The 12756-nt window shown below is 58.6% G+C and overlaps 1 protein-coding gene across 3 annotated transcripts; it reads left to right on the top strand.

Moving 5' to 3' along the window:
* Positions 1-240: 240 nt before the first annotated feature.
* On the top strand, positions 241-5521 carry LOC309637880 (gametogenetin-binding protein 1-like). 3 transcript variants are annotated; one of them, XM_082413109.1, is made up of 6 exons: positions 247-821; positions 1489-1607; positions 2011-2132; positions 2300-2435; positions 3443-3582; positions 5256-5521. In XM_082413109.1, the coding sequence occupies exons 1-6, from the start codon at positions 367-369 to the stop codon at positions 5304-5306; spliced, it is 1023 nt and encodes a 340-aa protein (XP_082269235.1). In that variant the 5' UTR covers positions 247-366; the 3' UTR covers positions 5307-5521. The 3 variants fall into 3 exon arrangements, with proteins under 3 accessions (XP_082269236.1, XP_082269235.1, XP_082269234.1); XM_082413108.1 differs by having other exon boundaries at positions 2288-2435; XM_082413110.1 differs by lacking the exon at positions 1489-1607 and having other exon boundaries at positions 241-821; positions 2037-2132; positions 2300-2431.
* Positions 5522-12756: the final 7235 nt, after the last annotated feature.

The following is a 12756-nucleotide window of genomic DNA, read 5'->3' as shown; positions in this document are numbered from 1 at the left end:
GCGGCCGCAGCCAGGGAAGGACAGGCCTGGAGAGAGCTGTGTGCCTCCACCCCGTTCTCAGAGTTGGGGTTCCTCCAGCCACCTCTGCCTGCCCCCCACCCTGGTGTCTCCTGGAGCCTCGCCAACCCCCTCCCCCTTCAGGCTGGCTCCCCGGGCCTCCTTCCCCTGCCTCATGAACCCCTTGTACTCTCTGCCCCCAACTAATCCCCCCTACCTTCTCCCCCCACCCCTCCCCCACCTTTGCCTTCTAGAACTCCTGGAAGTTTCCAACTGGAGGTTTTAATTTGAAAACTCCTTCTGTTCTTAAGCAGTTGGTCCTGAGGTGGCTGCTGTGGCCCCTCCCTCTGAGTCAGGGTCCTTGTCAGGATGGATGCCCCAGCTTCAAGCCCTCGATCCCGAATTTTGGGCCACTCCTCCATGTTCCGCTTCTTCCGTAGCCTGGTGGGGAGCAAGGGCAGCCCAAAGAGCTCAGACAAGCCCCTGCTGGGGGGCCAGTCTTGTCCCTTTCGAGAGCAGGACGCCACTCCTTTGATGACTGATCGCCAGGGAGGAGCAGGGCGGAAGGAGTCCAGGCCTCCTGCCACGCTGCCCTACACCCTCTCTGTGGCCCTGCCACAGCCCGATCCCTCGGGGCTGGGGCTGGGGGACACAGGGGCCCAGACCCCCACCGCCGTGGAGGTCCTGAGGGTTCTGGCTCAGGGTGTAGAGGTGAAGCCAGTCCTGCCCAGAGGAAGCCAAGAGGTGCTGGGCAACCTGTCTGAGTTGGAGGAGAGGGAAGAGGAGGAGGAGGAGGCAGCAGGGGATACAGGGACCTCAGACAGGTGAGGGGCTGGGCCGTGAATGGTGGGAAGGAGCCTGGGATGGAGGAACTGGGGGGAGGCCTGGATGTAAGAAGGGGGAAGGATGTGGGCCTGAGATGGGAGGACCCAAATTGGGGAGGGGCCAGGAACGGACTCCTTGGGTGGACAGAGGACTGGGTGGGCATGGTTGGACAGACATGTCAGGGGTGGAGAGGAGGCTGGAGATGTGGGGAGGGGGTGAGGCAGAGATGGGGGTCCTCCCGCAAGTGAGTGGTTGTGGATGGAGGCACCAAAAGGAAAGGGGGATGCTCTGGGGTGAGCCGGGCTCCCGTTACTTCCCAGCTCCTTCCTGGGCCCCACTCCCCCCACCTTCCCTTCCCACTCTCTCCCTCCTGGCCCACACCTCTCCCTCCTGGTTCCCACTCCCATTTGGACCTGGCACCCACCCCTGGTGAGGAAGGGGGCCCACTTCTCTCTCTGCTCCCCATGCCCCTCCTCACCCTACTTTTGGGGAGGGATCATCCCCTCTGTGATGAAGACCCCAGAGGGCCGAGCAGGGAGTAGTTGGGAGCAGGAGGATAGAGGAAGCTGAGCAGGGCCTCTGGGAGAGCCTTGGGGGGTTTAGGGGACCTTCACCACATCTCTGGGCCCCACCTGCCACCCCCATCTGACTATGCTTTGGGATCAGGGGCCACTTTGCCCAAGCCTTGGCGGTGGAGCAAGGATGCTTGCAGAGGGCCATGGGGCCACTGGATATCAGCCCCGAGACCTTCACCAGGGAGGAGGAGGAGGAGTATCTGCTTGATGGTGAGTGTGGTGGCCACAGGTGTGGGGGACATGCCGGGGGTGTAGGGCCGGGACGGACACAGGGCAGTTTGAGGGGACGCTAGAGGCGGGCTGCCTGGGTTTGAATCCCAGCTCCACTAGGCCAAGCTGTGTGATGGTGGCAAGTCACTCAACCTTTCTGTGTCTCAGTTTCCTCATCTGCAAAATGGGAATATAATAGTACCTATCCCAGAGGGCAGTAGCAAGGATTGAGTGAGATTTTCTCTGTGAAGTGCCTAGAACTGTGCCCAGCATGTAGCAGGTGTTTGCTAAAGAAAACAAGGAAACCTGGCCCTCAGCTCAGCCTCCTGATGGCCCTGTCCTCCTGGGCCTGGGCTGCCTCTCTCTTTGCTGTGAGCTGGCAGTGACCGCTACCGCTCCACAGGAGACCTCAGGCTGGCCTCCTCCCAGGTGGGGGCAACTCCCTGGAACCGCCTCCTCAGCTTGTACAAGCAGCTCCAGAAATCGGCCACGGCCAAGGTCTGTGGGGCCAGCTGGAAGTGCGAGGTGAGGCCTGGGTGGGGCCCAGGGGGGCAGCCGCCTGCCTGAACCTCTTGAGAGCCCTTGTTCCCTCCTGCTTTCTGTTCTGAGTCTCTGTGGGCGTGTGGGCTGCAGGCTCGGCCCCGCCCTCCTCACCTGCTCAGTCGTGGGCACACCCTCAGTTCCCTCTCAAGGAAGGCCTGCCCTGTGAGGAGAAAGGCGGGGAAGAGGAAACAGAGGAGGAGGACAGCTCACTCAAGCTCTGTGTCCCAGGCATTGTCACCCTCCAGTCGCCGCTGCATAAGACTTTTAGGTCGACAGATACAGTAGGTAAGTGTGGTGCCCCCACCTCCCCACCCAGCCAGCCCCCCCACAGAAGGAGCCCCACTTTGGCCAGTGGCTCATGGATGCGATACCAGTTCTGACCACCAGGTGGAACCAGAGGACCTAAGATGACTGCCCGGGCTGGGGGGAGCTGTCTGCGGCTGGTCCCGAGGCTGAGCTGGGTCTGGCAAGGGTCCTCCTCCCTCAGGGCCCGGGAGGCAGCAGAGGGTGGAGGGGTGGGGGGCGGGTTGTGACTGGGACTGCGGCTCCTTGAGCACCACCCTTTCCCAGCCCGGAATTCTAACTCCTTCAGTGGCCACCTCCATCCCTGGTTTTCCCATCGTGCGTGTGCTGCTGTGACAGTACCCCAGAAGGCCCCCTCTCCCACTGCAGCCCCCTTGCCGCCCTGACATGGTGAGCAGATGGCTTAGTGGTAATAACATACTCCAATAAAATCACTGTTGACATTTTCATAGCCATTACTATGGGCCAAACCCTCCTCTAAGCACTTTTCATGAAATACTGCATTATAACTCTGAGGTAGGTCCTGTTATAGTCTCCACTTCACTGTGAGGAAACTGAGGCACAGAGAGGTTAAGTAACTTGTCCACGATCACACAGCTCGTAAGTGGCAGAGCTGGGACTTGATCCCAGGCAGTTTGGGTTGTTCCAGATCTGTGCTCTGGAATTGGTGGCTGGAGGGGGCAGGGTGGGGTAGGGCAGATGTCTGCCCCTCGCATGCTGTCCCCAGGAGGTAAGTAAAGAGACTCACACTCAAGCTGGTGGGAGGGAACCCATGGAAAGCGAGTGTCCTGGGGAAGGCAGGGCAGTGGGGAGGTGGTGTCTGGCTGGCTCCAGGGACTGGATGGAGAAGGGGCCCAGCTGGGGGTGACCAGGGGCTGCACAGGGCTGGGTGAGGTTTGGAGAGCCAGAGCCACCTCCTCTCCCTTCGATCTCCAGCAGGTGGTCCACCCTTCTCCTGCCTGTCCCATGCCCATCTCTCTGGCTCTCAGGTTTCGTGGAGTCGGAGTTAAAGAAGCTTCTGGTAGTGCAACGGGAGTCCCGCCTCTGGAAGATGGGTGGCCACGAGGGCCGGAAGCTGCTGACCCAGCCAGAGATCACCCTGGAGGAGGCAGGCATTGTGGATGGCCAGGTATGCCTGCCCATCCCACCCCCACCCTCTGCCTGAGAGCACTGGGGAGAGTGGGGCTGGAGGCCTCCCCTCTCCGCCGCTGCTGGCCCAGGCTCCAGCCGCCATGCTGGGCAGGAAATGCTTAACTCCTTCTTGGTGGTGGTATCTCTGGGAACAGGATCCTGACCCCTGCACACACACTCCGCCATCAGTCTCTCTCTCACTTGACCCGAGTCCATTTTTAAGACTTCACTGCCATTCACTTGCTGTATGGCCTTGGGCAAGTCCCTTCCCCTCTCTGGGCCTCAGTTTCCTCATCTCTACGTTGAGGGGACTTGTCTAGGTGGCTTTAAGGCTTTCCTGCACATCTGTCATTCTCATAATGTTGCTCTTTTTCTGTTTTCTTTCCCATTCACACCCACACCAACTCCCACAAACACACATAGGTGCGGGGGAGTTACCTACCTGGTCACACCAAGGACCACCTACAGCCCACCCTACTTGACATTGGCCTTAAAGATTAGGCCTGTCCCAGCTTCTCTGAGTGCACATTGATGGATATGTTGATGAAAAATGTGTCAATGTCCTTTTTGGGTTAATTTCCACTCATTCATCAGTTCATCCTTTCATTCAGTGGACATCTGCCCCTGATGGTGTGTGTAGTTTACAAAAGGAAGGAGCAAAGTCTTTAGTCGAAGTCTCTGATCTGGCATGACTTGCTCTGTGACTTTGATTGTGGGCCTTGGTTTCTTTACCTGAAAAGGGGACCATTGGAGGATCAAATGAGCTGACCAGTGTGTAGCCGGCAACTTCAAAGGGCACTCCAGTGTCAGGGATTATGACTCACCCCTTGGGGGTCATTAATACCAGAAATACTTGCCTGCCGGGTACTGAGGGGCAGCCTTCCCATTGTCTTGAGCCTGCAGGCTATGTGTCAGGTGCCCCTCTGTGCTCTGGGGGACCTCACCCTAAACCACACAGGTGGTTGCTCTGGCAGGGCTCCTGCTTTTGTCTTTTCCTGCTAAAGGGAGCTCTCCTCCCCTCTCCCCTCCCCTCCAGGACCACCCCCTGAGCCGGCCTGCCCCGGCCCCAGGGGTCACAGTCCTAGGGTAGCCTGAGCAGCACTGGGGGCCCCTAGGGAGTTTCTGGAGTAGAGGACCAGCTGAGTCCTCACTTGGGGACAGGGCTGCCTCAGGAATATCTTCCTGCTGTGGGTGTTACAAGGATTCTGTCCTCATTACCACCCCCCACTCTCTCCTTATCTGCCCTCAGAGACACCAAGCTGAGGGGGAAGGAACCTGCCCCCCAGCCTTTGGGGAATGCTGGGGACCTGGGGGAGGGGCGCTGAGGCACCGGAAGCACCACCCTAGGCTGGAGGGAAGGGTGCAGAGCCCCCTTGGTGTGGTGTCTAGGATAGAGGTGAGGGAGGGGAGGGCTTGGCTGGGGTGCCTGGCTCCGGGGGCTTCCTAGGAATCCCTCAAGCTGGAGGGAGAAGGGTGCCTCCATTCTATGGGAGGGAGGTGGCTCAGGGCTAGTGGGCCTGGCCTGCTGTGGGCACCTGGGGGAGGGTCTGGAAAGGTGGCCTTGGGGTGCTTGTCTCTGAGGGCAGGTGGGACGGTTCTGGGGGTACAGAGCAGGAAGAGGAGAGCCCAAAGATGCAAAGGCATCTTCCTTCACCCACTTCCGTCCCCCAGCACCTGCTCCTTGAGGAAATGGATGAGATGGGAAACTGGCCTCCAGAGTGAAGCTGGTGCTGGCTTGAGTCTGCCCTGCCCTGGGTCCCTGCAGCCCGTGTAGAGATGTATCCGCCTCCTCTTAGGGCACCTCAAGGAGCCCCTGGGGCCAAGGGGTCTTTAATAAATGGTGTCCATGTGTCTGCAGGGTGGGCCTGCCCGGCACACTGTCCCCACTCTTCAGACTCAGGCCTGTGATGTTATTAATAAAACTCAATTTGACTTTGGCCTCCTTGCCTGTCTGTCTGCCGACCTGGCCCCTCATCCTCCCCACGAACAAGCTCAGGTTCTCAGTCTAGTTCTAGTCCAAGCCCACAGGCTGCCAGGCCACCCCAGCTGCAGAGCCCTGGGTTCCACCTGAGCTGGAGGATGGGAGGTTTAGTGCACCTGACCCGGGGTGGGGAAGGACCTGGGGCCCAGAGTGAGCGCCGGGGGAGCCCCTGCTGCCACAGACCCGCCCCTCATAGTCAGAGCAGCCCTGGTTTCCCTCCCTCCTAAGTTCCCAGGCCTGGCTTGCAGCCTCCTAGAAGGATCCGGGAATTCTCCAGCAGGAAGTTCCTGCCCAGCCGTCAGGGGGACAAAGCCAGGAAAGCAGCCTTGGGACCATGGGGACCTGCCTCAGGGGCTGGGCTAGGGGGCAGGTGAGGGGGCCCTGGGGTTGATAGAGAGGTGGTGCTACAGGGGTGGGGGGCAGGGCTCCATCCTGCTGCCCCTGGTTGGGGCCCACTAGGCCATGCTCAGTGCCAAGCGCCTTTGGGGCTCCTGGGCGGAGGGAGGTCCAGACATCTAGAAGACCCAACCCTATCTAATCCCAGAAGCAAGGATGGGCTTGAGTTACTGGCCGTGGCAGGGCACACCCTGCCCCCTTGGTGTGGTGGGCATCCAATGGGAGGGAGGGCCAGGCCCAGTTTGGACACCAGGAGGTGCTGTTTGCCAGGAGGTCCAGCTGGCTCCCGGTAGGACGCTGGTTCCTTCCCTCCCGTGCTGGTCCTGGCCGAGCCCCCAGCACACGTGTGAGAGAGAGCGCACACTGTCCAACTCTTATCAACACAACTGCTATTTACAGATGCGTGTCTGGCCTTCTCCACGGGGTCCCCACTGTGTCCAGCCCAAGGCCTGTGCAGAGCTGAAGTTCAGTGTCAGAACATGGCGGCCACCCTGAATAATTATCATGATTGATAACAATAGCTGTTTGTTGGATGGATGGGCGTGCTTGAGATGGGGGTAAGGAAACTGCAGCAACCTGGCCTCCTGCCCCAGCCCCGCCCAGCCCAGTGAAGGGGGGAGCCCCACCTCCTCCCATCCCCCAGCCTGGGCTCAGGGGAAAGCTTGGAGACAAGACTGGCTAGTGATTCACAAGTGAGCTGGGGCTTTATTTTCTCCTGGGCTTCTTGGTCAGGCCCCCCCACCTCCTGGAATCCTTGACTCAGGCCCTGAGCTGAGGCCCGTGGAAGGGCCCATCTGGACTGTCCCCCTGAGTCAGCTGGGAGGCAGCCTTGTGATCATATGACTCACCTGGGCCCTAATTACTTCCTCTCAGAGTGTTGGCTGTTGGGAAGGGTGGGGGCCCTGGAGGGCAGCCTGTGGGCTCCCTGGGTGCACGTGGACCACTGGTGTTCCCTGTGTGGACATAGCACTCCTCATGGACCCCACGGAGGGGGTACCTCTCTGCCTTCCCCCTTCCTAGTAGGCCCCCAAACCTGGTGCCAGCCACGCCCAGGCTGGAGGAGGATCCCTGGGCCCAGAGCACTCCAGGACACAGCTCTGCCCTCTCCCCCATTGTCTTCTGGGTGGGGCTGGCCAGCAGCCCCTGGACACAGGCAGGCCCCACAGTGGGTCGGGGTAGACTGGGCCCAGCTGGCACTCAGGCTCCTTGCCTGCTCATGTGAGCCAAGTGGGCACTCATAGGCCATGCAACCTCAGCTGCCAGGGACGGGAGCATCTCATCCTTGGACCCCACGAGAGTGGGCTGCTGGGGAGTGGGGGGGGGGCGGGCACCTGTCTGCTCCTCTCTCTCCCTTTCTGTCAAGCGAGGGTCATGGCACCTCATCGTCCACCCCCCTCCCCCAGGGTTCCTATGAACCACAGGGAGGAAGGTCTGTGAGGCTGGGAGGCGCAGCTGCCGGTGCGGGAACAGGAGCGGGGTCTGTGTGTGGGCACAGGTGTGAGGGCCTCTCACTGGCCCCGAAGGGTCCTGGGCCGGTTTCTGTGGATGGGCCTGGCCTGACACTCATGAGTGGTGAAGGCCGGGGTGACGTGGCCCAGGGACCTGCCGGGGCGGGGAGGGCGCGGCGGGCAGGTGCAGAGGGCCGGGCGCAGGCTCAGTGCACATGTGGACGGAGGCCAGGCGTTTCTGAAAGGCTTCGAGGGAACACTGCCGATGCATCTGTGGGTCTGACCTGAGGACTGGGTGGCATTTAAGGTTTTCTCCCCTCCAGCGTGTGCAGACAGCCGGTGGGTGGCGGGGGTGGGGGAGCGCCATGCACCGCTGTGCAGGTTGGGCCCTGCAGCAGGCCACTAGGCTCAAGGGTGAGGAGGCTCTGAAACCCTGAGAGGTGCCTCTCTCTCATTTGCTCAAAAGGGCCAGTTGGGCTGGCAGTGGCCCTCGTCAGTCCCGCAGGTTTAAGTCAAGCTGTTAGGTCAGAACTTGCCAAGCCTCTGCCCCTCTCCAGGTTTCTCTCCACCCCGCCCATCCCCCCACCCCCCGCATCTTCCTCCATCTCTCTCTGTTGGTAGCTACATATGGGTCTCTGTTTCTTTTCTCTCTTTCTTACTGTATCTCTGGAGGGATAGAGGTGAGAAAAGCAGCCCCCAGATCCATTCTGAGGGTATTTGGGGGACAGTGGTGGCTGAAAGGAAGGCAGTAGGTGGTGGGGGGAGGGGAGCAGGGTGGGTGGTCCCAGGGAAATGTGGGCAGGGTCAAAGGCGGGCCTGCCTGCCTGGGGAGACACTGGGGTCTCCCTCCCTGTGGGCTCCTGGGCATAGCCTTTGGGGACGATGCCACCTCGGGCCCTGTTCAGAGGCACTGGTTGTCAGCCTTGCCTATCCCTGGGGTGAGGGAAGGGCAGAACCACCTGTCTTGTTTTCCAAGTGGGAAAGGAGCTGGAGCGCAGAGGAGCAGAGGGGAAAGACTCAGCTGGGTGGCAGCTGAGGCTCCAGCTTGACAAGCTCACATGACTGCTGGCAGGTCCCTGACCTCTCTGAATCTCAGTTTCCACATCCTTGAAATAGGCGAATCACAGGCTTCTCTTGTGGGCTGAATGAAGTGCTGTTTGGCAGGGATCGAATAATTATTAAGCACGTACTACATTCTGTTCTAGACACTGGGGAAATAGAGCAGTGAACAAGACACACAAAACCTTCACTTTTTGGAGCCCTTATGATTGCTAGCAGGATAGACAGCGAACAGATAATGTATCAGGAAGTGACAGGTACTATGAAGAAGCTGGCTAATGGGATGCTCTTTGCTGTTCCTTGCACACACTCAGTCTACTCCTGCCTCAGGGCCTTGGCACTTGCTGTTCCCTCTGTGTTGTTTCTCTGCCCCTAGGAATTTACATGACTCCCTTCCTCACGTCCTTGAGGTCTTTCCTTAGCTGTCAGCTGTCACCTTCTTGGGGGATATTTCTTAACCACCCTATGTAAAAAAAAAAAAAAAACCTCTCTCTTCCAACTGGCTCTCTCTTTCCCCCCCCTGCTTTATTTTTCTTAAGAGCACTTTCATCATCTAACACATCATGTATTTTGTTTGTTTATGTGCTTATGGTCTCTCAACTGGAACGTGAGCCTCACGAGGGCAGGCACTGTTGCCTGTTTTGTTTGCTGCTGTGTCCCCAGGGCCTAGGACCTTACTAGTACCTTCCAAATACCCTTAAACATTACTTAAGTGAATGAACAGAGTGAATAAAAAGCCCCACCAGGACTCGGAGAGGTAGGAAGGGAATGGAGAGAATGTAGAATTGTGGAGGGAAAGGGAGGGCCCAAGTGGACCTCTGGAAGGGCCGAGGTCCTGGCACAGTCTGGGGCACGGAGCCGTGTTCATCTGCCCTCCCCAGGCCTTCCACCCCCATCTACTCGCTGGGATCCTCCTGCAGGCAGTGCCGTGCTCTACCTGCCACGCCCTGAACACACCACCCCCAGTCCGGGCAGATGACCAGGCCTGAACGAAGTGCCCTTTCCCCTCTGATAAGCTGCCTCCTTCCAGGGGCACTCAGGGCAGGCCATGTCCTGCTGCTTAGGAAGTGCCTAAGGGCCTGGGTGGGCCTCTGGAGTGGGCACACGGGGCCGCTGCAGCAGCCGCCCTGCCCAGAGGCCCAGCAGAGGAGCAAGGGCAGCGGCCGGGCAGACCCCTGCCCACCACCAACCCCAAGCTCGCACCCGCTCCTCATTCTCATTCATTCAACAAATCTCTCTTGCGAGCCTGTTGGGAGCACAGCTGTGAACAAGGGTTCCTGGTGGGGATGGCTGAGGAATGGCAGAGACTGGGTAACAGGCTGCCACACGTGGGGCGCTGGCCTGCCTTGGGCACCTTGCCCTGGGGACAGTGGGGACAGGTGGGGTGCTGAAGGGATATTTTACTTCTTGACTCGGGGAGGAGCTGGAGATGATGGGTTTATCCTACTTCCCTGATCCCCTCAAGCCCCCCTTCCCCCATCTCTGCAGGTGTTTCTATGGTTGATGGTGCCAAAAGGAAGCTGTCAATGGTTTCTGATGATTGACTGTCACCAGCTTCTTGAGAGCCCTGAACCTGAGACCCCAGAACCAGACTCCCAGCCCCTCGCAGCCAGGGCCTCCTTCTTGCTCAGCCCCTCCCTCCCCCTTTCCTCCCCGTGGTCCTGCCTCAACTTTCCCATCCCTGCACAAACTGGGTCCTCAGGGAGGGGAGTTTGGTGACGGAGCACAGTATCTTCTAGGGGGTAGGGTAACCCTCCCACATCCAGCCGCATGCGTGAGTCCTTGCACACACACGCACACACTCAAATACCCCTCGGGCACATGTACCCATGCCCCCCACACACCTCTCTAGGTTGCTGACCCACCCTGGGCCTCAGGGCCTGAGGGCTCCCTGGACTTCACTGTCACAGGCGACCAAGATGGGACCGAGGCAGGTGCTGAGGGACAGGCTCTACATTCTTGGGGTCCAAGTCTTTGAATCTGTAAGATGGGTGCTGGCTTGAGGTCTCTTGGTGTCCCCCAGGGCCTGTAACCTGTGAGATCCCAGATAGTACAGGGAGAGAGACCCGTTCTGAGATGTCACCTGTGCTAGTTTTTTTTTTTCTTAGCAACCTTTTAAATTAATTAATTAATTTATTTTAATATATTTATTTATTTATTTTTGGCTGCGTTGGGTCTTCATTGCTGCGCACGGGCTTTCCCTAGTTGTGGCGAGCGGGGGCTACTCTTCATTGCGGTGTGTGGGCTTCTCATTGCGGTGGCTTCTCTTGTTGCAGAGCACGGGCTCTAGGGTGCGTGGGCTTCAGTAGTTGTGGCACGCGGGCTCAGTAGTTGCGGCTCGCAGTCTCCAGAGCGCAGGCTCAGTAGTTGTGGCACACGGGCTTAGTTGCTCCGCGGCATGTGGGATCTTCCCGGACCAGGGCTCGAACCGGTGTCCCCTGCATTGGCAGGCGGATTTTTAACCACTGCACCACCAGGTAAGTCCACCTGTGCTAGTTTTAAAACATGGGCCCAACATCCCCAGGGAAAAGGGATCTGTGTCATTCTCCCCTTGGATCTTGGAGGGCTATGACTGCCTCCGTCGTAAAGTACTGTGGGAGTGATGCTATATGACTGCAGAGGCTACGTTAGAAAAGGCCACACAGGACACTTGCTCTGGGATAAACCAGCCCCCATGTAAGAAGTCGGAGGCCACATGGAGTCGGTCTCATCCACAGCCCCAGCTGAGCTCCACCACCCCCCCCCCCGCCATGACAGCACCACCTGCCGGCCGCGCAGGGAGCAGCCATCGTGCACGTACAGCTCAGTTGCGTCTTCAGATGACTCCAGCCCCAGCCAGCGTCTGACCCCCACAGCAATCACGCGACAGACCCCCAGCAGCAACCACCTAGCCAGGCCCTTCCGAATTCCTGACCCACGAAACTGTGAGTAAAATGAAATGGCTGTTGTTTCGCACAACTAGGCTTTGGAAAATTTGTTAGGTAGCAATAGTAATCAGAACATTGTCCCCAAACCTTTCCCAATTCTTCTCTTAGTTCTCTTCCCACCTTGTCTCTCAGGCTGAACCCCTCCTGGTCTGGACTCAAAGCCCTCAGAGATGGCGGCCTGGGCTCTGAGAATGCAAAGTGGGAGCTGAGGCAGGCTCCCCACCCTCTCCCGAGGAAGCGCTTGACTTACCCTGCAGTGACCAGCCAAGCATCTGACAGATGAGCCTCTGGGCGGCACCTCCACCCTGGTCGGTCCCTCCCGTTTAGCCAGGACCAGGGTGTCTCTGGTGCCCATCTTTGTGCCCATGCTGGCCCTCAACCAGGCTCTGCTCTCAGCCCCTGGAACCCCTGTCTCCAAGGCCTGGACTCCTGCCCCAATCTGTTAGCTGAACAAGGCCGGAGCTGGATGAGCACACGATAGCCCGTCACCAGGGCTCAGAGCTGCAGAAAGCTGGGGCCTGGGACATGGCTGGGGTTTGAAGTTGACGGGGTGAGAAGGGTACATCAGAGACGGACCCGGCTCCCCGAGCTCCCCAGAGGGACTGGGCTCCACAGTGGGAACTGGTAGACAATATCTCCGTGACTGGCATCTGTCCCTTCCCGGCCTCACTTCTCCAGCCCTCTAACTGGAGTTCACTTTGGTCACCTCCATTCAGGTATGTGTCCCTGAACTCAGGGTCTGCATCCTGGGGACCCCAAGCAAGACAGAGATGTTGAGACGAGTCCTCAGTGAACTTACAGTCGGGCCCGAGAGGTGAAATCAGCAGAGTTAGGATGGCGAGGTGCCGATAAGAAAGTGTACATAATAAAACCAGCAGTGAAAACCTGCCTCTGTTAAGCACCCCCTCTGTGCCAGGGTCTGGTTATAGGGCACAATGTGTGTTATCTCGTTGAACGCTCACCACCATCCTCTGTGGCTGGTGCTTTATTATCCGCATTTGACATATAAGGAAACAGGTTTAGGGAAGTTGTTTGTTCACGGTCAAGAACTAGGAAGTGGCAGGTCGGCCTGGAGAGCCTGGGCTCCGATTAGCCTTGGTCCTTGTGCGTGGACAGCCCCGCAGAGGGCAGAGGTCCTTGGCACAAAGGGGGGCATTTAAGCTGAGCCTTGAAGGACGAACAGACATTGGGAAGATGGAGAGTCCTGGAAAAGGCCTTGGGCCTCGGTTTCCTTTTCTGTCAAGTGGACATAATGACCATAATGACCGTAGCCCTCTTCGGGCTATTAGAAGATTACATGAGCTGATAGAGACATAAAGGGACCATAGTAAGTGTTCAGTAAGTGCTAATTCCTACTGCCT

The sequence above is a fragment of the Balaenoptera physalus genome, assembly GCF_965194825.1.
Source record: "Balaenoptera physalus genome assembly, chromosome: 11".
Classification (NCBI taxonomy): Eukaryota; Metazoa; Chordata; class Mammalia; order Artiodactyla; family Balaenopteridae; genus Balaenoptera; species Balaenoptera physalus.
The sequence above is the reverse complement of the archived record's forward strand: the minus strand, read 5'-3'. Positions and strand labels throughout refer to the sequence as shown.